Below are 26,603 nucleotides of genomic sequence, written 5' to 3'. Positions count from 1 at the left end.
ATGGAAGTAGTGTAGTAGTTCATGTCACTGGATAAGACAGCCAGAGATCCAGGCTAATGCTTTGGGGAAAACCCATCACGTTCCAGCTCTTCGTCTGTGCACTACAATCCCTCAAGTGTCTACCCAATCAATTTTTAAATGTGATGAGTGTTTCTGGCTCCATCACACTTCAGATCCTTGTCACCCTCTGAATGAGAAGCTTTCTCCTCAAATCCTTTTTTCAAACCATCGTCCTCCCCAATGTTGCACATTTGGTCACTGTTGCAGCTTCCCAATTGACCATCTGTTTGATTTCCTGAGCTAAGACAAAGCTTCGTAGAACATAGGACAATTCAGCGCAGAACAGGCCCTTCAGCCCTCGATTTTGCACCGACCTGTGAACTAATCTAAGCCCAATCCCCAACACTATCCCAGCATCATCCATGTGCTTATCCAAGTATTGTTTAAATCTCCCTAATGTGGCTGACTTAACTACATTGGCAGGCAGGGCATTCCACGCCCTTAACACTCTTTGAGTAAAGAACATCTGTCTTAAGTCTATCACCCCTCAATTTGTAGCTATGCCCCCCTCATACAAACCAATGCCATCATCCTAGGAAAAAGACTCTCACTGTCCACCCTATATAATCCTCTGATCATCTTGTATGGCTCTATCAAATCCCCTCTTAAACTTCTTCTTTCCAATGAAAACAGACTCAAGTCTCTCAGCCTTTCCTCATAAGACATTCCCTCCAGAACAGGCAACATCCTGGCAAATCTCCTCTGCACATTTCCCAATGCTTCCACATCCTTCCTGTAATGGGGCAACCAGAACTATACACTATATTCCAAGTGTGGCCACACTAGCATTTTATATAGTTACAGCATGACATTACAGTTCTGGAACTCAATCCCTCTACCAATTAAACCCAACACACCGTATGTCTTCTTAACAGCACTATCAACCTGGGTGGCAACTTCCAGGGATCTATGTACATGGACGACTCCAAGGTCCCTCTGCACATCCACACCACACATCTTTCCATTGACCCAGTACTCTGCCTTCCTATTATTCTTCCCAAAGTGCATCACCTCACATTTAGCTGCATTGAACTCCATTTGCCACCTCTCAGTCCAATTCTGCAGTTCATCAAGACCCCTGCAACATGCAACATTCTTCCACATTGTCCACTCCTCGATTGTCTTTTAGTGTCATCTGCAAACTTACTAATTCATCCACCTATGCCACTGTCTCCTCTTACAGAAAGCCAGTTTCTAATCCAAACTGCTAAATCACCTTCAATCCCATGCCTCTGTATTTTCTCCAAGAGCCTACCATGTGGAACCTTATCAAAGGCTTTACTGAAGTCCATGTACACCACATCAACTGCCAGTACGAATCACAGAAATTCCCAAGCCCACACATGCATACAGATGCACTCACTAAGGGGACAGGGTAGAAGTCATTGAATTCAGACCAGGAACAGTGACATGAGATTGATCCTATTTTGAAATCAGCAACACTGAGGTCAATTATGAGCCCTCAAATGTTAGCTTGGCTAGAACCTCCTAACCCAGGAACACAGCCTGGATTGCCCCAGCTCAGCACAATCCAGAACAAAGTCCAATCCCTTTCAGATGAGCACAGCCCAGGAACAGAGTTTGGAAACTCTGTGCTGTGCAAGACTTATTTTGAATCCATGTTAATAGCTCCACGGTGCATCCGATGAATCATATCCAGCAAGAGTGACGACACCAGATGTTAACTTGTGTTCAATGCCAAATGTTATTCACATTCATATACTTACCCCTGTGCTGTATCAAGATTTAAGGTGCTGACAGGACTAGTAAACTTGCGGGTGTCCCACAGTCTGGCCTGTCGCTCACGCATCTGAAAGGGAAAATAAGGAAGGGGCTCTCAGTACATTACTGCCTGACCAAACAGGGGCATGTTCACAGAGCCTGATTGCTGAAAAGTGTGAAAAGTAGTACCTGCACAGGAGCTGGGAACTAAAAAGCAAAATACTGACAAGTACACATCTCTCATCAGGTGTATTAGCAATATGGTGTTGCAGATTGCATCTGTAAGGCTGAAAGATGTGTGTGGAGAAAGTGAGGACTGCAGATAATGGAGATCAGAGCTGAAAAATGTGTTGCTGGAAAAGCGCAGATCAGGCAGCATCCAAGGAGCAGGAGAATCGACGTTTCAGACCTAAGCCCTTCTTCAGGAATGAGAAAGGTATGTCAAGCAGGCTAAGATAAAAGGTAGGGAGGAGGGACTTGGGGAGGGGCATTGGGAATGCAATAGGTGGAAGGAGGTTAATGTAAGGGTGATAGGCCGGAGAGGAGGTGGGGGCGGAGAGGTCGAGAAGAAGATTGCAGGTCAAGAAGGTGGTGCTGAGTCCGAGGGTTGGGACTGATAAGGTGGGGGGAGGGGAAATGAGGAAGCTGGAGAAATCTGCATTCATCCCTTGTGGTTGGAGGGTTCCTAGGCGGATGATGAGGCACTCTTCCTCCAGGTGTCACGTTGCCATGGTCTGGCGATGGAGGAGGCCAAGGACCTGCATGTTCTTGGCGGAGTGGGAGGGGGAGTTAAAGTGTTCAGCCACAGGGCAGTTGGGTTGGTTTGTGCGGGTGTCCCAGAGGTGTTCTCTGAAACGTTCCGCAAGAAGGCGGCCTGTCTCCCCAATGTAGAGGAGGCCACATCGGGTGCAGAGGATGCAATAGATGATGTGTGTGGAGGTGCAGGTGAATTTGTGACGGATATGGAAGGATCCCTTGGGGCCTTGGAGGGACGTGAGGGGGAAGGTGTGGGCGCAAGCTTTGCATTTCTTGTAGTTGCAGTGGATGATGCCGGGAATGGAGGTTAGGTTGGTGGGGGGTGTGGACCTGACGAGGGAGTAATGGAGGGAGTGGTCTTTCCGGAACGCTGATAGGGGAGGGGAGGGAAATATATCCTTGGTGGTGGGGTCTGTTTGGAGGTGACGGAAGGATGATACGGTGTATCTGGAGGTTGGTGGAGTGGTAGGTGAGGACCAGTGGGGTTCTGTCCTGGTGGTGATTGGAGGGGCGGGGTTCAAGGGCGGAGGAGCGGGAAGTGTAGGAGATGCGGTGGAGAGCATCGTCAACCACATCTGAGGGGAAATTGCGGTCTTTGAAGAAGGAGGCCATCTGGGTTGTTCGGTATTGGAATTTGTCCTCCTGGGAGCAGATATGGCGGAGGCGAAGGAATTGGGAATATGGGATGGCGTTTTTACAGGGGACAGGGTGGGAGGAGGTGTAATCTAGGTAGCTGTGAGAGTCGGTCGGTTTATAGTAAATGTCTGTGTTGAGTCAGTCGCCCGAGATAGAAATGGAGAGGTCTAGGAAGTGGAGGGGGGGGTCTGAGATGGTCCAGGTAAATTTGAGGTCAGGGTGGAAGGTGTCAGTAAAGTGAATGAACTGTTCAGCCTCCTCGTGGGAGCACGAGGTAGCACTGATACAGTCATCGATGTAGTGAAGGAAAAGGTGGGGGGGTGATGCCAGTATAGCTGCGGAAGATGGACTGTTCCACATATCCGACGAAGAGGCAGGCATAGTTGGGGCCATGCGGGTGCCCATGGCTACTCCTTTGGTTTGGAAAGATGTGTTTGCAATGTTGATGTACAGCAACATTCATAACCATTCTGAAGAACAATTCCGAAAGGTGCACTACCAGCCCACTGTATTAAAATGAAGTCAAAATAATAAGACACTAAGATACAGTAACAGGAGTAGGCTATTCAATCCATCGAATCTGCTCCACCATTCAATGAGCTCATGGCTGACCTGGTAATCCTCAACTCCACTTTCCTGGCTTTTCCCCATAACCCATGATTCCCTTATTGATTTTTTTAAAAAGTCACATTTTTTAAATATCCAAGCCTTGAATATTCTTAAACAACAGAGCCTTGACAGCCCTCTGCAGTAAAGAATTTCATAAATTCACTATACTCCAAGAAGAAATTCTTCCTCATCTCCTTTCTTAAATGTGCAGCCCCTTATTCTGAGGTTAAGCCCTTTGGTCCTAGACACTTCCACAAGGGAAATAACCTTCCCACATTTACTCTGTTGAGCCCTCAAAGAACATTGCACATTTCAATAACGTCGTCCAATCTACTCAACCTCTCTTCATAAGACAGTCCCTCCATACCTAGTATCAGGTGAGTAAACCTTCCTTGGACTGCCTCCAATGATCTACATCTTTCCTTAGATAAGGGGCCCAGAACTGTCCACAGTATTCCAGCTGCAGTCTGACTAATGAGAAATTGAGGACTGCACTTGCTGGAGACCAGAGTTGAGCGTGTGGTTCTGGTAAAGCACAGCAGGTCAAGTAGCATCTGGGAGGGCTTTTGCTGAAATGTCATTCCTGATGAAGGGCTTATGTCTGCTCCTCGAATACTGCCTGACCTGCTGTGTTTTTCCAGCAGCACACACTCGACTCTAATGTCTTGTACAATTTTAGCAAAACTTCCCTACTTTTATACTCCATTCCTTAGAAATAAAGGCCAACATTTTATTTACCTTCTTTATTGTCCACTGAACTTGGAAACTAAATTTATATGATTCAAAGACGACTACTTTCTAATCTCTGTTCAGTAGCCCTCTGTAGTCTTTCTCCATTTAAATAATATTCACTTCCTCTTTTCTCCTCCCAAAGTGCATAACCTCACATTTCCCCACATTACATTCAAATGCAAACATTTTTGTCCAAGCACTTAACCTATATATCTCTCTGCAGACTGTGTGTGTCATCCTAAGCATGTTTTCCCACCTTTGTGTTATCTGCAAATTTGGTTGTAGCACATTCTCGTTCCTCATTAATATACATTGTAAATAATTGTGGCACCAGCACTGATCCCTATGGCACTCCACTAGGTTGTCATCCTAAAAATATCCCCATATTCCAACTCTTTATCTTCTATTAGTTCACAAACCCTCTATCCATGCTATTATACTACCTCCAACACCATGGGCTCTTACCTTATTAAATAGTCTAGCATGTGGTAGAGATAACACAATGTGGGAAAGCATGAGGTTATACATTTTGATAAGAAGAATAGAAGCATAGACTGTTTTCTAAACAGAGAAAGGCTTCGGAAATCTAAAATGAAAAGGGACTCGAGAGTCCTAGTTCAGGATTTTCTTAAGGTTAACATACAGGTTGAGGTGACAGTTAGGAACCCAAATGCAATGTTAGCACTTGAAATTCAAGAGGACTGGAATGCAAGAACAAAGATGTACTGCTGAGGCTGTACAAGTGTCTGATCAGTCCGTATTTGGAATATTGAGAACAGTTTTGGGCCCCATATCCAAGAAAATATGTGCTAGCTTTGGAGGGTGTCCAGAGGAGCTTACAAGACTGATAAATGAAGGACTTGCCTTTCGAGAAGTAGTTGAGGACTCTGGGTCTGTACTCAGGATTTAGAAGAAAAGCAGGTATCTGGTTAAAGCAACAGAATGAATGCATAAAAGACGTTTCCACTAGTAGGAGAGACTCAGGGTTAAGGGACAGCCCTTTAGAACTGAGATGAGGAGGAATTACTTCAGGAAGAGTGCAGTAAATCTGTGGAACTAATTGCCACAGAGAGCTGTGGACGCCAAGTCATGGAGTATATTTAAGACTGTAATAGACAGACTCTTGGTTAGTAAGGGAATCAAAGGTTATGGGCAGAAAACCAAAGAATGGAGTTGAGAAACATACCAGCCACGATTGAATGGCAGAGCAGATTCAATGGGCTGAATGACTCATTCTGCTCCTATATCTTATGGCCTGCGTACTAATCCCAATACAGCAGAGATAGTCACCTGGCTAAACCCAGTTGACAGGATAGTGTCTGATGTTTTGAGCCAGATCAGCCGGGAATCTTTGATGTTTTCGTGGCCTTGTACGCTCTGTAAGAGAGAAAAAAATATTACTTCCACACTCAGCAGAAAAAACAGTTGGGGAAATAACATTAATCCCGCCCCTAGATCCCAGATTTGAGCCTAAATCCCAGATTTTAGTTCTGTGTCAGAATTCTGGATCGCAACCCTGCCTGCACAAGTATCTCAAATCCCAGTCCCATCCCCAAACTTGGATCCCTGAGCCAAATTTCACCTCAAGATCCCAGAACCCTGCATCATTCCCAGATACCATCTATAGGCATTGCCCAATTGCCTAGCATGCAGCTGCTGCACTCTCTCTCTGCTTCCTGTTATCCTCAATAACAGTCCAACAATAACAGGCAAGCTTAGTCCACACTGACTGATCCCAGGTCAAAAATAAGTTGTCAGTTTTCCATCTGTATTTGTAAAGATTACTGTAATAGCAACAGAAAAAATCTGATCCTGCTTCACAGACAATCCAAGAGAGGACAAACAGGCAGACCTGCTGGCCAGAAAGAACTGGGCCCCTCTCACCTCAAACTATCAAGAAATTTGCCTATAAAATTTGTCATAGAATCTTACAGCATAGAGACAAGTCCTTTGGCCCAAACCGGCCCATGCTGACCAAAATGTCTGCCCAAGGTAAAATTGTTATCCTCTACTGTCCTTTTCCTTGTCCCACAAGCCCATATTTTTAATCAATTGTCACAATGTGACATCACTGACAAGGCCAGCATATGTTATCCAGCTCTGGCTCAATAATCCAGTGACATATCCAGGACATTTGGTGATGTGGACACTGGAACAATACACCCAATCCTTTGCTATGAGAAGGTTGTTGATTTAGAAGCCAGGGGATTCAATCCAGCTGTACTTATAACTTGAAACTGTAAGGCAAACTCCCTTGTCTTTAATAACACTGTACTGTTTGGACTTTCTTCAGGAAGTGCAAATTTGTACTGCTACAACAGTATGACCACAAGACAGTCCAAAGTACTCTTTGAAGTATGGTCACTGTTGTAATGTAGGATTCAACTGCCAATTTGCATACAAGTTTATCTCTGCCTCCCTCTTCTGATTTAAGACCAACCCCTTTGAGATTTTAATCTCTGCCTTGATCTTGGCTTTAACTTTTAGCAAAGAGTTCATAACCCATGTATTCTAGTTAGAATATAATTTTTAATTTTAGGAATTAACGTTAAACTGTAGAAATTGTGATAAACACATTGAAGCATCTTAAAATCTTGTGCACTTAAAAGGTAGGAGTCACGTTGCTTTAAGATGTTAGCAACCAAGAAGATGGGGTAATTAAAACTCTGCAGGCTTTAGTGTTTACCAGAACAGTTCAGAAGGTTACCCATGTTTCTGTAATAGAATCAAAATAGAAGAGGTGCAGCTAATAAAAACAGATATCATTAGCTAAGACAACCATGGTGATTGCAAAGCTCACAATAATGACAGTCCAGAGGGAGTTAGAGCCAAATTATATTTAAATGATTCATTAATCTGTAAAGGTCAGCTTGAGACTAGTAGGACAAGCTACATTGGTAAGGTCCACCAATTTCAAATTGACCTTTTCTTCTTCATTCAAAGGGAGTGGACATCCTTACTTACTCATTTCTAATTACCCTCGAGAAAGTGATAAGCTGTACTCTTGAACTTCTGCAGTCCACGTGTTGTAAGTACTTCCACAATACTGTTATGGACAGAGTTCCAGCTTTTCCCAATGACAGTGAAGGAGCAGCAATATAGTTTCAAATTTGGATAGTGTGGCTTGGAGGGAGGGGATGGTGGTCTTCCGATATAGTTGCTGCCCTTATCCTTCTAGATGTTAGAGATCATAGGTTTGGAAGATGCTTTCTAAAGACCCTTGGTGAGTTTTTTTAGAATGAAGCTTGCAAATGGGGGACACTGCTGTCACTGTACATCAGCTGGTAAGTAGTCAATGTGGAATTTATTAACTGAGTGTCAGTCAAGTTAGCTGCTTTGTCCTGAATGGTGTTGTGCTTTGAGTGTTGTGGGAGCTGCAGTCATCATACTCCTGACTTGTGTCTTGTTGATGGTAGGTAGCTTTTTGGATGGTGAATTACTCAGCATAGAATTCCTATCCTGTTACCTTCTCTTGTCACCACTGCATTTATGTGACTGGTTTAGTTCACTTTCTGGTGAATGAATGGTAACCCCCAAGATGTTGATAGTCAGGATTCAGCTACGATGATGCCACTGAATGTAATGGGGAGATGATTGGAGAGTCTTATAGGAGATGGTCATCACCCAGCAGTAACATGGTACCAGTGTCACTTGCCCTGCATCAAGCAAAGCCTTGCTGCAGGCAGACATTGAGTACTTCAGTATCCAAGGATAGCAAGTGGGGTTGAACATATCATCAGAGAACATCCCTATCTTTGATTTTATGCTTGAGGGAAGGTCATTGATGAAGCAGCTGAAGATGATTGGTTCTAGGAGGAACTAAGAGGTTTATTGCAGCTTGAAGCTGAGACAATTCTTTTATTATGGGATGTGTGTGTTTGTTGGCTAGTCCAGCATTTATTGCCCATCCCTAATTATCCTTAAGATGATAGGGAGCTGCTTCAGTCACTGGAGTGTAGGTACACTCTAAGGGCAGAGTCCAGAAAGTTAGGAATGATAAGTTTCTGGGAGGTATCAACTGTTCAATACAGCCAAGAGTTGGGGTAAAGAAAGCCCGCAAATAATATTTGTTCAGTATAGCTAGGAAACACTGGAGCACGGAGAAACTCTAGGGTGGTGCCAGCTGAATACAGCTGTCTGCAAAAAAGCTGGAACTGTGCCCAAGAGTAGATACTGGAGTGCAGTCTTGGGAATTAATTGGAATATAGGTTCAGGGGAAGCGACAAGGCTATCTGGACATGAACAGTTGCTGAGGTAGTCTGTGATGGACCGGCTTTGGAGGGAGCTTCAAAGTTCGATCTTTATGAAGCAACAGTGCTAACCACTGAACCACTATGCCACTTATATCTATATTTTAGATTGTCTTACTGTTGCAACTTGATATAGTAACATTTATTTTATTTAATAAAAGTCATGAAACATTGAGGTTTTATTCTAGTAAGTATCTGGAATGTCAAACTTTACCTATTTTAGACAAAAAAAAGTTACTTGTCCTCAACCAAAACAAATTTGGCAGTGATCATAATTTCAATGCCTATTTTTCCTTATTCCCCATGAAGCACAGTTGCTTCACAGCACCAGGGACCCAGGTTCAATTCCAGCCTCAGGCGACTGCCTGTTTGGAGTTTGCACATTCTGCTCATGTCAGCTTGGTTTTCCTCAGATTGCTCCAGTTTCCTCCCAAAATCCAAAGATGTGCAGGTTAGGTGAATTGGCCACACTAAATTGTCCATAGTATTCAGGGATGTGTCGGCTCCTTGCATTAGTCAGGGCAAATGTAAAGTAATAGTGTAGAGGAATAAGTCTGGGTGGGATACTCTTCAGAGGGTCGGTGTGGACTTGTTGGGCCTAATGACATGTTTCCACACTATTGAGAGTCCATGAAATTCTATAAAATAAATGCAAGCCCAAGATTACAATAAAGACAAATAGGCTACTGTTGGACATCAATCAATTCACAAGACACCCAACACACAGGAAACAGCCTCCAAAATAGAATTAAGTGGAAACTCTTCTCAAATAAATTAGCAAATTCAGGGCTCATTATGAAGAGATTTTGTTTCTTACTAATACAGACTTTGAAGGAACTGGCTTAATAATTAGATGGCTTCTAGTTTGTTTCAAAGTTATTTAAAACTATTTTTCCTGTCTCTGCTGTATCAAGCTTTGGACAATGGGAAAATAACAACCACCTCCTGTCTGAGTGGCAGAACAAAAGGTGGCTGTCGTTTTACCCACTATCTATCATCATCTACACCAGTAAAAAGAACCTGAACTACCTTTTGATAGCCTCATCTCTGCCAACAGCAGCACCTGGAAATTTGTGCTTAACATTTGAAGTGACATATAGATTAAACAAGGGTAATGTGTCAAACCTTTTCACGCAGCAAGTGTATGGAATGCACTGTCTAGAAATATGGTGGCAGCTGCTTCAGTTAAGGCATTCAAGGGGGCATTGAATGATTATTTGGATAGAAATGGTGTACAGAAATACGAGAAAAAGGTGTGAAATTGGCATTAGGTAGTAGAACCAATGCAGACACTATGGGCCGAATGGCCTCTTTCTGAACTGCAACAATTCTGTGATTGAGAGATGTTAGATTGCTGATTCGTTCTCAACAAATCCGATCCATGTTACAAATTTACTGACAGGCAGAAGAGAGTCTCTGACTCACCCTGCCTGCCCCTTCCGTGTCTCTATCTGTCTTCTCTCCCAAAAGGAGAAGCATGAAGGTCAAGAATGACTCTGGAAATGCCCATCAGGTGAGTTTTACTTACCAAGGAGGTCACAGTTGAAGCAAAAGGGAATAAATCCCAGGCAGAGTCAGTAACCCTTACTGAATTGTGAAGTCTGGGTTTGCTTGAAGTCAAACCATTTATTCTCCCTCATTACAATCTTTACTTTCAAATGAAATCTAAGGGTACCCAACATCACTAGAAGGAGATGAAGGATGAAACAAATAAAAAATCCACCAACAGATGGAAGCTATGTCGATTCACAGGTTGGGGAAACTGGGTGAGAGATGTGGCAGATCTGCATGGCATGTATTAATGGCACAGATCATGATTAAGGCATATCAGACTCACGGATCCCCGAATAGTAAAGCAACAACTCCATTACAGGAAACATTTGGGGGAAGGGGCTTGAACACAGCCAGAATGACGACTGTTTATATAGGGAGCTCTTATATCCAGCACTGCCCAAATACCACACATTCCAAGGGCAGCCGAGCCTGTTTCCCTAAATCCATTTCCATGACAACGCTTCCGGCTGAGGAGTTCGAGCTCTGTGCAACGTCAGCCCAGATCGAGGTCTGCAGAGAGCACCTCTTGCAAGGGTTTAGCTGCTATAAATGAGAAAACTCCAAGCTTACAGAGCATTAACCCCTGAGAGGCCTGGCCTCCTCTAGCAGCAGAACAGATAGTCAGGCTTAGTTTACTCAGAGACTGCTGCCAAATGTAAACATTCATACATCTGGTAAAAATTCTCTTCTGCAGTAAGCAAGCTTACTTACAGACTTATCATATGTCTGGTACGTCATCATGACAGCTCAGTCAGATCACCCATTTAGATCCTGGCTTAATTAATAGATTCCCCAAAAGTGTGGAAGCAAGTCATTCAGCCCATCAAGTCCATACCGACCCCTCCCCCAAAGAGCATCCATTCAGACCCACCCCTCTACCCCCACCCTGCACTTGCCATGGCTAATTGGTCTAGCCTACAATTCCATGGACACTATAGGCAATTTAGCATGGCCAATCTATCAAACCTATATATCTTTGGACTGTGGGAGGAAACCAACGTATACATGGGGAGAATGTGCAAACTCCACACACAGTCACCTGTGGTTGGAATCGAGCCCAGATCTCTGGCACTGTGAGGCAGCAATGCTAACGGCAGCCATCTCACCACCCCAACCTAACCTCCAAATGTCTTGGCAACATAAATTTACACCTACTCCCTATTCACCTCCCCCAGTCTGGGCCTGACTTACTCCTCTTATCCAACAATGCAAACACACACTATATTAAATTCAAACTAGGAGAAGCTCAATTCTAGTTTGTTTTGAAGTTGTTTAAAACTATTTTTCCTGTCTCTGCTGTATCAAACTTTGGACAATGGGAAAATAGCAACCACCTCCTGTCTGAGTGGCAGAACAAAAGGTGGCTGTCGTTTTACCCACTATCTGTCATCATCGACACTAGTAAAAAGGACCTGAACTACCTTTTGATAGCCTCATCTCTGCCAACAGCAGCACCTGGAAATTTGTGCTTAACATTTGAAGTGACATGTAGATTAAACAGGGTAATGTGTCAAACCTTTTCACACAGCAAGTGTATGGAATGCACTGTCTCAAACCAATCCTACTATTTAATTAGATTAGGATCGATGGGCAGGAAAAGGGCTGAAGCTGAATGGGGAATAGGAGAGGGTGGAGGAGGGTTCAACAGAAAAGGGGAAGGAGGTAAAGAGGAAGAGGTGGAGGGAAGATCCAGCTTATTAGTGTAACCCATTTCAGTGACATAGTTCCATTTTCTTATGTCCCATTAGATGTGTACCCCAGCCCAATACAGCCACAAAACTAACTGTGAAAAATAAAACAGGGCCCCTTATGTGAACTGAAGTCCAGAACCTTTCCAAAGGCTCATGCCTCTGATCAATGACTGTGAGAAGTTCTCATGAGAAGCAGTGAGCAACATTTCATCCATTAAAGGCAGGAGGGAGGAGGTCATTGGCACTCAGTGGATAGAACACAGCTCAGAATCCTAATACAAACCAGGTGTTTGGCACAGGAACATATCTTCACTAATCGCTGCCTAGGAGAGGGGGAGGAGGAGAAAGAGGGTGGCAATTGGAGGGGGAGGGAGTTTGGAGAAGGCTAGAGGCATTTTTAGATTAACACAGTACATCCACTGAGCCCCTGGAAATATAAAAGCCTGCTCACATTATTGATGCACAAAGAACAGCAGAATCAGTATTTGCAAATAGCTCAGTTACCCAGACTGACACAGTAATTTTTTTTGTGGTCTGAGACATGCAGAATTCTTGTGGGTTTCACCAATACTGCACAGCTTCAGTTCGAGCTGAGCCCCACCTTGTTATTCCATATTAGCTGCTTCAACCCTTTCACGTCTGGGTCAGTTTCAGAAATCAACCCTTCCCTGGCAATGGGCACAAATCAAATTCCTGAAGCTCCAACTCAGAAGGGTTTATAAGGAGAGAAAATCTACATCCCTTGAGACCATAACAAAAGTCAGTGTATAAGAAGCTTTACTGTTTATTTAATCTGTACTGTACCTGCCTGGGAGTGTGTAATGGGGCGATATAGAGGGAACCTTACTTTGTATCTAATCTGTGCTGATGCTGCTGAGAATATTGCATGGGAGAGTGGAGAGTTTTACTCCATATCTAACCAGTGTAGGGCATGCTACACATGATCAGTGTTAACAATGGAACATTACATTGCTAATCACTCCCAACTCTGAGAATTCAAAGTTAATTAAATAATAGGTGTAACATGAAAACTTGCAGAATGAAGAATGACTCTACAATAGTTTTGCCTATGTCTTTTGACTCTGTGTTTATTCTATTCACACATGATGAAACAAATAATTGGATACATTTATTCAGTTATGGGATGTGGATGTTGCTGGTAAAATTAGCATTTATTGCCCACCCTCAAGACCGAGTCATCTTCTTGAACAGCTGCAGTTCATCAGATGTAAGTACACCCACATTGCTGGTAGGGCATGAGTCCCAGGATTTTGAAACAACAACAATGATGGCTCAGAAAGATATTTCCAAGTAAGGATTATACATGATCACAAGGAGAAATTGCAGTTCATATGCTGTTCTTGCTCTCCTGGGTAGTAGTGATTACAGGTGTTCAACAACTCAAGAAACCTTTGAGAGTTGATACAATGCATTTTGTAGATGGTGCACATGCTGCCAATACCTGCTGCTGGTGAAGGGAGTGAATGTTAAGGTGGTAGATGGGTGCCAAATCAAGCAGGATGCTTTGTCTTGGATGGGCTTTAGCTAGAGTATTTTTGGAGCTGTACTTTTTCAGGGAAACAGAAAATATTCTATCAAACTCCTGGATTGTACCTTGGAGATAGCATTTAGACTTTGGAGGTCAGTAGAATTCCTCAACGTACTCAGAAGAATTACTAATTACTCAGAAGTATTATTAAGGATTACAAATTGGCATAGGCTTGGTAGGCCAAAGGGCTTATTCCTGTGCTGTATTGTAGTGTCATGTAGAATTTCCCAACTCTTTAGCCACTTTTGCAGTTTTTACAGGTGTATAATAACGTCTCCAAGATGATGATGATAGGAAATTTGAAATGGTAGTGTATTAAATGTCAAGGTGGTATTTGGATTCCCTGTTGCTAGAGCTGGTCATAGCCATGCCACCTAAGTACCAGACAACTTGACACATTAAGTGCTAAACCGAATGTTGTCCATGCCTTGCTGTATGTGGCACTGACTGCTTCAGTAATCTGTTCAATCATGCACAATACTGAATGCTAAACATCAAACATATCCACTTCTGTGTTGAAGAAACGTTATTAATGAAGATTGGTGAAAACAAATCAGACCTAAGGCACTACATCAAGGAACTTCTTCAGAATTGTCCTAGGACTCATGAATGACCTCCAACAACCACAACCATATATTTTTGTGCTAGGTTCAATAAGTGAAGTTTCTCCATTGTTATTAATTCCAAGGAGCTATAGTTAATTATGCCATGCTTAGTTGAACATTACATTGATGTCAAAGTGGTCACTCCCAACACACCTCAAATTCATATCTTTTACCCATATTTTGGTCTAATAGATTAATGTAATATTTTATTGTGTAGATGAAGGAAGTTAGCATGCTCTCTGTTTTGTGTTAGTCTTTTCTCATTGTCAGCCTTTATCACTGGTTAGCAGTCACTCAAAAAAGCAAACGTTTAACTCTATCTCTGATTGTACACAGGTTCTCCAGCATCAGGTCCTCTGTTGTGCCTTATGGCAGCACAAAAATCAGGTCCCTTGCACTCCTTGGATAAAGCCTGAGGAATCTGGAGGAAGTTTGGACCCAGACAAATCCTGTGCAGCCCACCATCATGTGGCACGCATGAACCAATCTCTCAGCTATTGGCAAATAGCTACACTAAAGTTGTCGATATCTTGGGGGAGTTGAAAGTTAAGGAAGTAAACCCTAAGAAAATCTGGACGTAGGTTTGCTCGCTGAGCTAGAGGGTTCATTTTTCAGCCGTTTTGTCACCATTCTAGAAGCATAGCATGCAAACTGGAACTTTATCAAAAACATTGACTTGGATCCCATTTACCACCCCCTAAGAAAAAGAACAGGAAATGATATCACCACAGTAAATGATGTTACCAACCCAAGGAAACCAAAACACACATATAGAAAGCGGGCCATACCACCAATGCTTCATCTGGAGGCTCACTGATTATGTTACCTAGTATGGTGATGAAACATCTGAAAATGAACCTTCCAGTGCAGCAAGTAAACCTACATCCAGAACCTCAACCTGAGCTATAAATCTTCTCAAAATTCTAAGAAAATCTTTCTGGCAACTCTGCAGCCAAGATAGCATTAAAAATAGCTTTTTCCATTGCTTTCGACCCAAATGGGGAAGTTGACAATGGATTTTGACATTCATGCAGCCAAGAACTCTAACATTTTATCCAGACTGGCACTCTGAGCAAGACATTCCAATTTCACCGCAGACCAACAAATGGTGTAAGGGACCACACAACCCCACAGTTGGACAGTACCCCAAGTTAGTGGGTTGGGTAGACTGCAAGTATAAGTTGCTTATAGAGTCATAGAGATGTCCAGCACGGAAACAGACCCTTCGGTTCAACCAGATATCCCAACCCAATCTAGCCCCACCTGCCAGCGCCCTGCCAATTCCCTCCAAACCCTTCCTATTCATATACCCATCCAAATACCTCTTAAATGTTGCAATTGTACCAGCCTCCACCACTTCCTCTGGCAGCTCATTCCATATACATACCACCCTCTGTGTGAAAAAGTTGCCCCTCAGGTCTCTTTTATATCTTACCCCTTTCATCGTAAAACTATGCCCTCTAGTTCTGGACTCCCACACCCCAGGGAAAAGACTTTGTCTATTTATCCTATCCATGCCCCTCATGATTTTGTAAACCTCTATAAGGTCACCCCTCAGCCTCTGACGCTCCAGGGAAAACAGCCCCAGCCTGTAGCTCAAATCCACCAAGCTTGGCAACATCCTTGTAAATCTTTTCTGAACCTTTCAAGTTTCACAACATCTTTCCAATAGGAAGGAGACCAGAATTACATGCAATATTCCAACAGTGGCCTAACCAATGTCCTGGACAGCCGCAACATGACCTCCCAACTCCTGTACTCAATACTCTGACCAATAAATGAAAGCATACCAAATGCCGCCTTCACTATCCTATCTACCTGCAACTCCACTTTCAAGCAGCTAGGAACCTGCACTCCAGGGTCTCTTTGTTTAGCAACACTCCCTAGGACCTTACCATTAAGTGTATAAGTCCTGCTAAGACTTGCTTTCCCAAAATGCAGCACCTCGCATTTATCTGAATTAAACTCCATCTGCCACTTCTCAGCCCATTGGCCCATCTGGTCCAGATCCTGTTGTAATCTGAGGTAACCCTCTTCGCTGTCCACTACACCTCCAATTCTGGTGTCATCTGCAAACTTACTGACTATGCCTCCTACATTCACATCCAAATCATTTTTATAAATGACAAAAAGTAGTGGACCCAGCACCAATCCAAGTCAGGATCCGAGGATATAGCTGCCGGTGTGAGCTGCCCTCACACCACACCAAGATCGAATCAGTGTGCCCTTCTTTGTTCAGCCAGTCATTGGAAGTAAAATGACAACGTCTTGCTTATAGGTGATACCTGTTAGATGAAAATTAACGTTTGCAATGCTATAATGTTTCTCACAACCTTTGCTTGCCATTTTAGTGGAAGAGTTACCTCAATGGGCTTGGAGAATGTTGTTGCTTAGAAGGCCCCTAAATTATGGAACCAAATTGTGCATTGTGTGCTGTGAACATCAAGTAATCCTCCTGGCCTAAGGACAGTGTCTGTGAAGGTTTGTCTGCTCTAATTGATGCTTGGAGCTTAGAATCCCTTAAGTTGACTGAATCGAATACACCAGGCAAGCAAAAGCAAAGAAAAAAGTCAACCCTTCAACTGAAGCAGAGGCTGAAAATCATTAGGGCATGGATAGGGTGAATAATCAAGGTATTTTTCACAGGGGTGGAGTCGTCGAAAATTAGAGGCATAGATTTAAGGTGAGGGGGAAAGATTTGAAAATGATGTGAAGGGTAACTATTTCATGCAGAGGGTGGTGCGTGTATGGAATGATCTGCCAGAGATGGTGGGGGAGGCAGGTACATCACAACATTTAAAAGGCATCTGGAATGGTTCCATGAATAGGAAGGTTTTAGAGGGATATGGGCCAAATGCTGGAAAATGGGACTCGGTGAAATGGAATATCTAGTCAGGGCAGATAAGTTGGACAGAAGGGTCTGTTTCCCTGCTGCGAGACTCTATGGCAAGCTGAACCATCAGGAGCATGTGCACTGGTTTGACAGACAACTTGCAGCTGGCTGAAAACATGCTGTTATCAACAGGAAGCTTGATAGGCTGAACATTAACTTGGCTTCTCTGCATGAAACAAGGTTTGCTGAAAACGAATAACTAAAAACGAACATTGCACATTCATCTGACAGAGGAAGGAGTTCAGAAGAAAACCACAAGTAGGGCGTAGATTTTACTGCAAGGAACCTGCTTTTCACAAATGAGGAATCCCACCTGCCAAAACAAATAGTTCAGAAATATATTCTCTCGACCTGTCTCACAACAGGGTCAGTTAACCTCATGATTATCCATGCTCCAATGCTGTGCTTTAGTACAGAGGTGAAGGACCACTCCTACAAGGATCTTGACATGGTTGTCAGCAAAGTCCTTATGCCAGAACATGTTTACTGTACCATTTCAACGTGCAGTAGGTGTGGGACCAAATTACATAGCTCTCTTGTCTTGGATATCATGGCTTAGGAAAGATACAAAGCCACAAGAAACCCTGGAAATATCCAAAGTCAGGACAGTGATCAGGTTCAGCTTGTGCATCACCACTCGTGATTGTCTGAATAGCATATTAAACACAGGTTAGAAAGCTAGCGTTGATGCTTTTCAGTTCAAAGCAGAAATACTATTCTTCCACCAATGTCAGCCACATTGCCTACCCAGATAGGAAAACACTTCCTCGATTTGACTGAACATGTCCTCTCATGCATTCCCACATAAAATGGATCAACAAACTTGTATTAAGACACCATTTACAGGAATGCACTCTCAGCAGGAGGAAAGCAAGAGCAGAATATCACAGACTGATATGATCATTGATGCCAAGCTATCTGTTCTAATTAATTCCAAGACAGATTGAGTAAAGGCTCAAAATACTCTAAGAGTTGATTGTAGTGAAGCTGAACAGACTGCTAGAGTATGCACCAAATCTGCCAGTCACAACGTTATTAGAATAGCCAGATGTCCTTCCACACACAGTATGTGAGGCATACGGTGGGCTCTAAAAGGGCAACAGGTGCAGCAGCAAAGAAAACAGATCCACTCAAAAACAAGGTTTGGGTTGGGTCATTAATTCATGAGAGGTTTATAAAATCATGAGGGGCACGGATAGGGTAAATAGACAAAGTCTTTTCCCTGGGATGGGGGAGTCTAGAACTAGAGGGCATAGGTTTAGGGTGAGAGGGGAAAGGTATAAAAGAGACCTAAGGGCAACTGTTTTATGCAGAGGGTGATGCATGTATGCAGTCAGCTACCAGAGAAAGTGGTGGAGGTTGGTACAATTGCAACATTTAAAAGGCATCTGGATGGGTATATGAACAGGAAGGGTTTGGAGGGATATGGGCCAGGTGCTGGCAGGAGGGACTAGATTGGGTTGGGATATCTGGTTGGCATGGACTAGTTGGACCAAAGGGTCTGTTTCCGTGCTGTACATCTCTATGACTATGTGAAGACTACTTTTATTTTCTGGACTGTGGACTAAAGATAATGGGTAAAGATACAGTTGTAAGCCAAGGGACCTGGAAGATGTTGTAGTTTTTTTTAGAAAAGAATGAGTTGCTGGAACACAGCTGCATCAACAATTTGTCTCATTCAAATGAGGAAGTATGTCAGACACCTTAGCTCCATGGATGCTTGATGACTCTGGGAATAATGAGACTTGATTTCCAGTGCATTAGCCCAGGTAGTCATTGACAACTGAGTAAAACATTACCCTTGGAGTCATACAAGAGGGAGAACAGAGTCAGCAAGGAAGCGCTCAGAGCTTGCAGATCATGGAAAAGCTGAATATCAAACCTCGGGTGGAAGAGCTTGGCAAAACTATTGACTCTTTTGTCACAGGCAAAGCTCAGGATGTCGAGTTCAACAAGCATGAGAAACCAATGCCCCTACAGAGTCTGGAGAAACTTCTGCAGCTGTCCTGTACAGAGTTGGCAGTGATCAGGACTGGCATGACACAAAGATGATGATCCTGTATGAAAATGAGGCAACTAACAGCGCTTTAGATGTACCAACTCCGCTCCCACCCAAGACAGTAGAAATTTAAGAAAGTGGCTCACTGTCACCTTCAAGGGCAATTGGGGATGAGGCAATAACTGCTGACAGAATATGAAGAATACAGACACAGAAACTGACTACTGGGAGACAGTCGCTGACAGTCACGACCTCTGAAGGATAACTGTTCGGAAGGGTGTTGGAAGATGCAAGCCGGAACAAAAAGGGCCCAGAGAAAACAGAGCTCATTGAATCTTGTGTCTTCTCAGCCTGTGTTTCTATACAGGAGAGAGTGAGGTCTGCAGATGCTGGAGATCAGAGCTGAAAATGTGTTGCTGGAAAAGCACAGCAGGTCAGGCAGCATCCAGGGAACAGGAGAATCGACGTTTCAGGCATAAGCCCTTCCTGAAGAAGGGTTTATGCCCGAAACGTCAATTCTCCTGTTCCCTGGATGCTGCCTGACCTGCTGCACTTTTCCAGCAACACATTTTCAGCTGTGTTTCTATACAGCAAATGCGGCAGAGACTACCCTGCTAACTTATGACTCTGAGCCTCACCAGGCAACGGTTAATATTGCTGACCACCTCAACATAAACTACCAACATCATCCATCACTGCTGATGATTGAGAATAATGATAGGACAGTAATTTGCTCTTTTGGGTCAGGACATACTTGAGCCACACTTTACACTGTCAATGGATGCCAGTTTTGCAGCTATACTGAATCGATGGCTAAAAGTGTGAAATGTTCAAAACATATAAACATAGAAAATGGGAGAGGTGTGTTTGGTCCTTCAAGCCTGCTTCGCCAGTCAATACGATCATGGTTGATCATCCAACTCAATAAAGGCAAAACACTGCAGATGCTGGAAATCGAACAAACACAGAGAAAGCTGGAGAAACTCAGCAGATCTAGCAGCACCTTTGGAGAGAGAAACAGAGTTAGGCTTATAGTCCGCTTCTGAAGTAGCATTCCATTCTGAAGTCAAACCTGACTCAAAACACTAACTGTATTGCTCGCTCCAGAAATGCTGCCAGACCTGCTGCGCTTCACCAGCATTTCATGTTTGATACAACTCAGTACACTTTCCTGCTTTATCCCCACACCCTTTACCCTCAGAAGAGCTGTACCTAACTCCTTCTTGAAAACATCCAAAGTTTTGACTTCAACCACTTTTTGTGGCAGTGTTCCACAGGCTCACTATTGCCTGAAGAAATTTTACCTCATCAGTCCTATATGGTCTACCTCAATCCTTAAAGTGTGACCCCTGATTCTAGATTCCCAGTCATCAGGAACATCCTTCTTGCATTTACCCTGTCCAGTTCTACTGGAATTTTTTTTTCATTCATGGGACATGGATGTCACTGGCTGGCCAACATTTATTGTCAATCCCTAATTGCCCTTGAGAATTGGTGTTGTCTTTTTGAACCGCTACACTTCACATGCTATAGGTTGGCTCACAATGCCATTAGGGATCCAATTCCAGGATTTTGACCCAGCGACAATGAAGGAACTATTTCCAGATCAGGATGGCTGTTGGCCTGGAGGAGAACTTGCAGGTAGCAGCTTTCCCATGTATCTGCTGCCCTTGTCCTTCTGGATGGAAGTAGTTGTGGGTTTGGAAAGTGTAGTCTAAGTTCTTTCATGAACTTTGTATATAGTACATACTGCTGCTACTGAACGTTTGTGGGGCGAGTGGATGCTTGTGGATTTGGTGCTAATCAAGGTGGGCTGCTTCATCTTGGCTGATGTCAAGCTTGAGTGTTACTGTAGCTGCACCCATCCAGGCAAGTGGATAATATTTCATCACACACCTGACTTGTGCCTTTTAGGTGTGGTCAGGCTTTGGGGAATGAGGTGGTGAGTTACTCACCATAGTACTCCTAGCTTCTGACCTGGTTTTGTAGCCAGTATTTATACGGTGAGTCCAATTGAGTTTTTGGTCAATGGCAACCCCCAGGATGTTGATAGAGGGGTATTCAGTGATGGTAACGCCTTTGAATTCAAGGGACAGTGGTTAGATAATCTCATATTGGAGATGATCATTGCCTGGAATTTATGTAGTGCAAATGTTACTTGCGACTTGTCAGCCCAACCCTGGATATTGTCCAGATCTTGTTGCATTTGAACATGGGTCGCTTCTGTATCTGAGGAGTCACAAGTGGTGCTGAACAACGTTTAATCATCAGCAAACATCCACACTCTAACCTCATGATGGAGGGAAGGTCACTGATGAAGCAGCTGAAGATGGCTGGGCTGAGGACACTACTCTAAGGAACTCCTGCAGAGATATTCTGGAGCTGAGATGACAGACCTCCAACAATCATAACCATCTTTCCATGTGGCAGATACGACTCCAAGCAGCAGAAAGTTTATCGAGTGTTTAAAGGTTTCTCCGAGATCTCTCTTGTTCTTCTAAACTTTAGTAAATATAATCCTAACTGATCCAGTCTCTTTCCCTGCATCAGTCCTGCCGTCTCAGGAATCAGTCTGGTAAACCATCATTGTACTCCCTCTTTAGCCAGAACATCCATCCTTCGATAGCGATACCAAACTGCACACAATATTCCAGGTCTCATCAAGGTTCAGTACAATTGCAGCAAGGCATTCCTGGTTCCATACTCTCACAATGAAGGCCAATATACCATTTGTTTTCTTCACCATATGCTGCACCTACTTGTTTTCTTTCAGTAATTGGATATCTGTATACATCAGTTTTTGCTGCACAGTCCCTCTTTCAATTTACAGCCATTTAGGTATTTATTTGCCTTCCTGTTTTTGCACACATTTATCCATATTATTCATTTACATGCATTTGTGCGCTCACTCAACTTGTCTAAATCACACTGAAGCATCTCTGCATCCTCCTAGCCAGGTTAACCTCATCTGCAAACTTGGAGATATTACATTGGTTCTTTCACCTGAAATCATTAATATATATTGTGAATAGCTGGAGTCTTAGTACTGATCCCTGAGGTACCCCACTACTCACTGCCTGCCACTCTGAAAAAGACCATTTTTCCTATTCTTTGTTTCCCATCTACCAACCAGATTTCTATCCATATCAGTACACTGTCCCCAATCCCATGAGCTTTCACTTTACATGCTAACCTCTTATGAGGCATCTTATCAAAAACATTCTGAAAAGCTTATTAGCTCTACTAGTTACATATTCAAAACATTGATGATTTGAGAAGCTTGATTTCCCTTTTGCAAATGCACAATGATTCTGTCCAATCCTGTTACTGTTATAAAAGATTAAAAGCAGACCACTTGGATAACGGACTCTAACATTTTCCTCACTACTGATGTCAGGCTAACTAGTCTATAACGCCCCACCCTCTGACTACCTCCTCCTTTAAATAGTGAGGTTACATTCACGACCCTCCAATCCACAGAAACTGTTCCAGACCAAGTTTTCCATTATTTTTAATGCCACTTCCTTAAGTACTCCGGGATACAAATTATCAAACTCCGGGAATTTAATGGCCTTTAATCACAACAATTTCTCCAACACTATTTCCCTGAGCTGGAAGGTTCATTTCCAGACGTTTCGTTAGCCTACTAGGTAACATCTTCAGTGGGCCTCAGGCGAAGCAATGCTGAAAATTCCTGCTATTTATATGCTTGGGTTTCTTTGGGTTGGTGATGTCATTTCCTGTAATGTTATTTCCTGTGGTGAATAGGAAGGGTTTGGAAGGATATGGGCCAGTGCTGGCAGGTGGGACTAGATTGGGTTGGGATTTCTGGACGGGTTGGACGGAAGGGTCCATGCTGTACATCTCTAGGACTCCTTTTCTCAGGGGGTGGTAGATGGAGTCTAACTCGATGTGTTTGTTGATAAAGCTCTGGTTGGAATGCCACGCTTCTAGGAATTCTCGTGCGTGTCTTTGTTTGGCTTGTCCTAGGATGGATGCGTTGTCCCAGTCGAAGTGGTGTCCTTCCTCATCCATATGTAAGGATACTAGTGAGAGTGGGTCATGTCTTTTTGTGGCTAGTTGGTGATCATGTCTATCAACAAACACATCGAGTTAGACCCCATCTACCACTCACTGAGAAAAGGAACAGGAAGTGATTTCACCACAGGAAATGACATCACCAACCTAAAGAAACCCAAACCTATAAATAGAAAGCAGGAATGTTCAGAATTGCTTCACCTGAGGCCCACTGAAGATGTTACCTCTTGGGTAACGGAACATCTGGAAATGAACGGTCCGGCTCAGCGAGCAAACCCACATCCAAAACCTCAACCTGAGCCACAAATTTTCTCAAAACTATTTCCCTATCAATACTGATTCCTTCAGTTGCTCCTTGTCCCTGGACCTTCCATTCAACATTTTTGGGGTGTTATGTGTGTCTTCCTTTGAGAGACAAGAATCAAAACAAGTGTTTAACTTGTCTGCCATCTCTTTGTACCCCATTATAACTTCTTACTTCTAACTGTGAGATCTTTGCCTTAAAAAATCTTTTTCTTTTTGCATACATATAGAAGCTTTTGAAATCAGTTTGTATGTTCCACACAAACTTACTCTCATGCTCTATTTTCCCTTTAATCAATCCCTTTGTTCTCTTTTGCTGAAATCTAAACTGCTCTCAATTTTCAGCTGTTTTAGTCAGCCAATTTGTATGCCCCTTCCTTTGATCCCATACTATCTTGAATTCCCATTATTGGAATTGGTTGGGCCACTTTTCCCATTTTATTTTAGTGCCAGTCAAGAATGAATAATTGTTGCAGTTCCTCCATGCACTCTTTAAATGTTTGTCATTGCTGATCTACCATCATCCCTTTAAGTAATGACCCCAATTTATCATAGCCAGTTCTCTCCTCATACCATTGTAGTTTCCTTTCTTAAGATTCAGGACCCTAGTCTCAGAACCACTATATTATTCTCCATCTTAATGAAGAATTCAAACATATTATGGTCACTTTCCTCCAAGGGGCCTTGCACAATTAGATTGTTCATTATTCCTTTCTCATGACAAAGTACCCAGTTGGTCTGTTCTCTAGGTTAATCCTCAACATATTGATCCAGAAAACAATCTTGTACGCACTCCAAGATTTTCCCCTCTACAGCATTGTTACTGATTTGATTTGCACAATCTATATGCAGATTAATGTCATCCGTAATTACAGCTGTAACTTTACTGCTTGTGTCTCCAATTTCCTGCTTAATGCCTTTGCCAATGTTACCATTACATTTGGGGGTCTATATACAACCCTAACTATTGCTTTTTGCCCCTTTGTGTTTCTGAGCTGTACCCATACAGACTCTAGTTCACCAGAGTTAATACCCTTCCAATTATTGTGTTAATATCCTCTCACCAGAAATGCTACCAATTCTTTTTTTCTCTATCTGTCCTTCCTAAAAACTCAATATCCTGGGATATTCATTTCACCATGCAGCCTTGTCTCCACAATCCCAATGATATCAAACCCATTTATATCTATTTGAATGATTAATTCATCAATTTTATTGCAAATGCTCCACACATTAAGACACAAGGTCTTAATGTTCTTTTTTAAACATGCTTAGTTTCATTCTTTCATTATTTTGCATTGTGGCCCTGTTTGATTTTTTTCCCTTGAATCCTATACCACTCATTTTTCTTATTTCATATTCTATCTTTTAATTTTGCTTGTTTACCTCTATTCCTACATTTTCTGCCATTTTCGTTTTCACCCTTCCCAACCACACTAGCAAATACTCCCCAAGATGCAAGTGCCAGTCCTTCCCACATTCAACTCATCCAGTTTAACCTAGTCCTCCCTCCCTGAGAATCAGTCCAATGTCCCAGAAATCTGTAACCTTCCACTTTGCACCACTTCTCCAGCCACATAGTCTACTGATATATCCTGTTATTTCTTGATTGACTAGCATGTGGCACTGGTAGCAACCCGGAGATTACTACCTTCGAGATCCCACATTTTTAAACTTGCTTCCTAACTCCTTATATTCTGCTTTTATAGTTTAAAAAGGATGGGGTCTTACATCATTGATACGGATGTGTACCATGACCAATGGCCTTCCCACTCCAAAACGTCTTATAGCTCCACCAAAACTCCCTTGAACTTGGCACCTAGGAGGCTCCATACTTCCGTGGAGTCACTGTTTGCAGTCACAGAAACATCTTTCAATTCTTATGATTGATAGCTTTCCAACACGTATTTGCTCTCTCCTACGCAGGAAGCCAAACACGGTGCAACAAATTTGATTGTTGCTACTTTCCCAAGAGGCTATTCGCCCCAATTGTATTCAAAGCAGTGCATCTGTTTTGCTGGAGAATGGCTACAGGGAATTCTGGCTAGTCCTTAATCTTTACACATACGTAAGAACATAAGAACAAGGAACAGGAATGGGCTCTCTGGCCCCTTGAGCTTGCTCCGCCATTCAATAAGATCACGGCTGATCTTTTTGTGGACTCAGTTCCACTTACCCACCTTCTCACTGTATTCCTTAATTACTTTATTGTTCTAAACAAATTTATCTTAGCTTTAAAAAATGTTTACTGAAGTAGTGTCAACTACTTCACTGGACAGGTAATTACATAGATTTACAACTCACCGGATGAAGATGTTCCTTCTCAATTCAGTCCTAAATCTGCTCCCCCTTATTCTGAGTCCATGCCCACTTGTCCTAGTTTCACCTGCCAGTGGAAACATCCTCTCTACTTCTATTTTATCTATTCCCTTCATAATTTTATATGTTCCTATAAGATCCTCCCTCATTCTTCTAAATTCCAATGAATATAATCCCAGTCTACTCAGTCTCTCCTCATAAGCCAACCCTCTCAACTCCGGAACTAACCTAGTGAAACTCCTCTGCATCCCCTCTAGTGCCAGTACAGCCTTTCTCAAGTAAGGAGACCAAAACTATACACAGTACTCCAGGTGTGGCCTCATCAGCACCCTGTACAGCTGCAACATAACCTCCCTACTTTGAAACTCAATTCTTTTAGCAATGAAGGATAAAATTCCATTTGCCTTCCTAATTGCTCATTGTTGAAAATGTGTTGCTGGAAAAACGCAGCAGGTCACGCAGCATCCAAGGAACAGGAGAATCGACGTTTCGGGCATAAGCCCTTCTTCAGGAATGAGGAAAGTGTGTCCAGCAGGCTAAGATAAAAGGTAGGGAGGAGGGGGGAGGGGCTTTGGAAATGCGATAGGTGGAGGGAGGTCAAGGTGAGGGTGATAGGCCGGAGTGGGGTGGAGGCGGAGAGGTCAGGAAGATGATTGCAGGTTAGGAAGGCGGTGCTGAGTTCGAGGGATTTGATTGAGACAAGGTGGAGGGAGGGGAAATGAGGAAACTGGAGAAGTCGGAGTTCATCCCTTGTGGTTGAAGGGTTCCCAGGCAGAAGATGAGGCGCTCTTCCTCCAACCGTCGTGTTGCCATGGTCTGGCGATGGAGGAGTCCAAGGACCTGCATGTCCTTGGTGGAGTGGGAGGGGGAGTTGAAGTGTTGGGCTA

The 26,603-nt window shown here is 43.1% G+C and overlaps 1 protein-coding gene across 1 annotated transcript in view; it reads right to left on the bottom strand.

The window, feature by feature from the left end:
- The window catches only part of coro7 (coronin 7), a 172,634-nt gene that overhangs the window by 106,930 nt on the left and 39,101 nt on the right, over positions 1-26,603 (bottom strand). The window contains exons 8-9 of the mRNA XM_043711484.2: positions 5,806-5,892; positions 1,788-1,870 (exon numbers count right to left, since the gene is read on the bottom strand). Of these exons, the coding sequence (XP_043567419.2) occupies positions 1,788-1,870; positions 5,806-5,892 (170 nt within the window). The remainder of the gene's footprint in view (positions 1-1,787; positions 1,871-5,805; positions 5,893-26,603) is intronic.

Source organism: Chiloscyllium plagiosum, unplaced genomic scaffold (genome assembly GCF_037043375.1).
Source record: "Chiloscyllium plagiosum isolate Xiang-an unplaced genomic scaffold, Cpla_swu_hap1 HiC_scaffold_20, whole genome shotgun sequence".
NCBI classification, from domain to species: Eukaryota; Metazoa; Chordata; class Chondrichthyes; order Orectolobiformes; family Hemiscylliidae; genus Chiloscyllium; species Chiloscyllium plagiosum.
The sequence above is the reverse complement of the archived record's forward strand: the minus strand, read 5'-3'. Positions and strand labels throughout refer to the sequence as shown.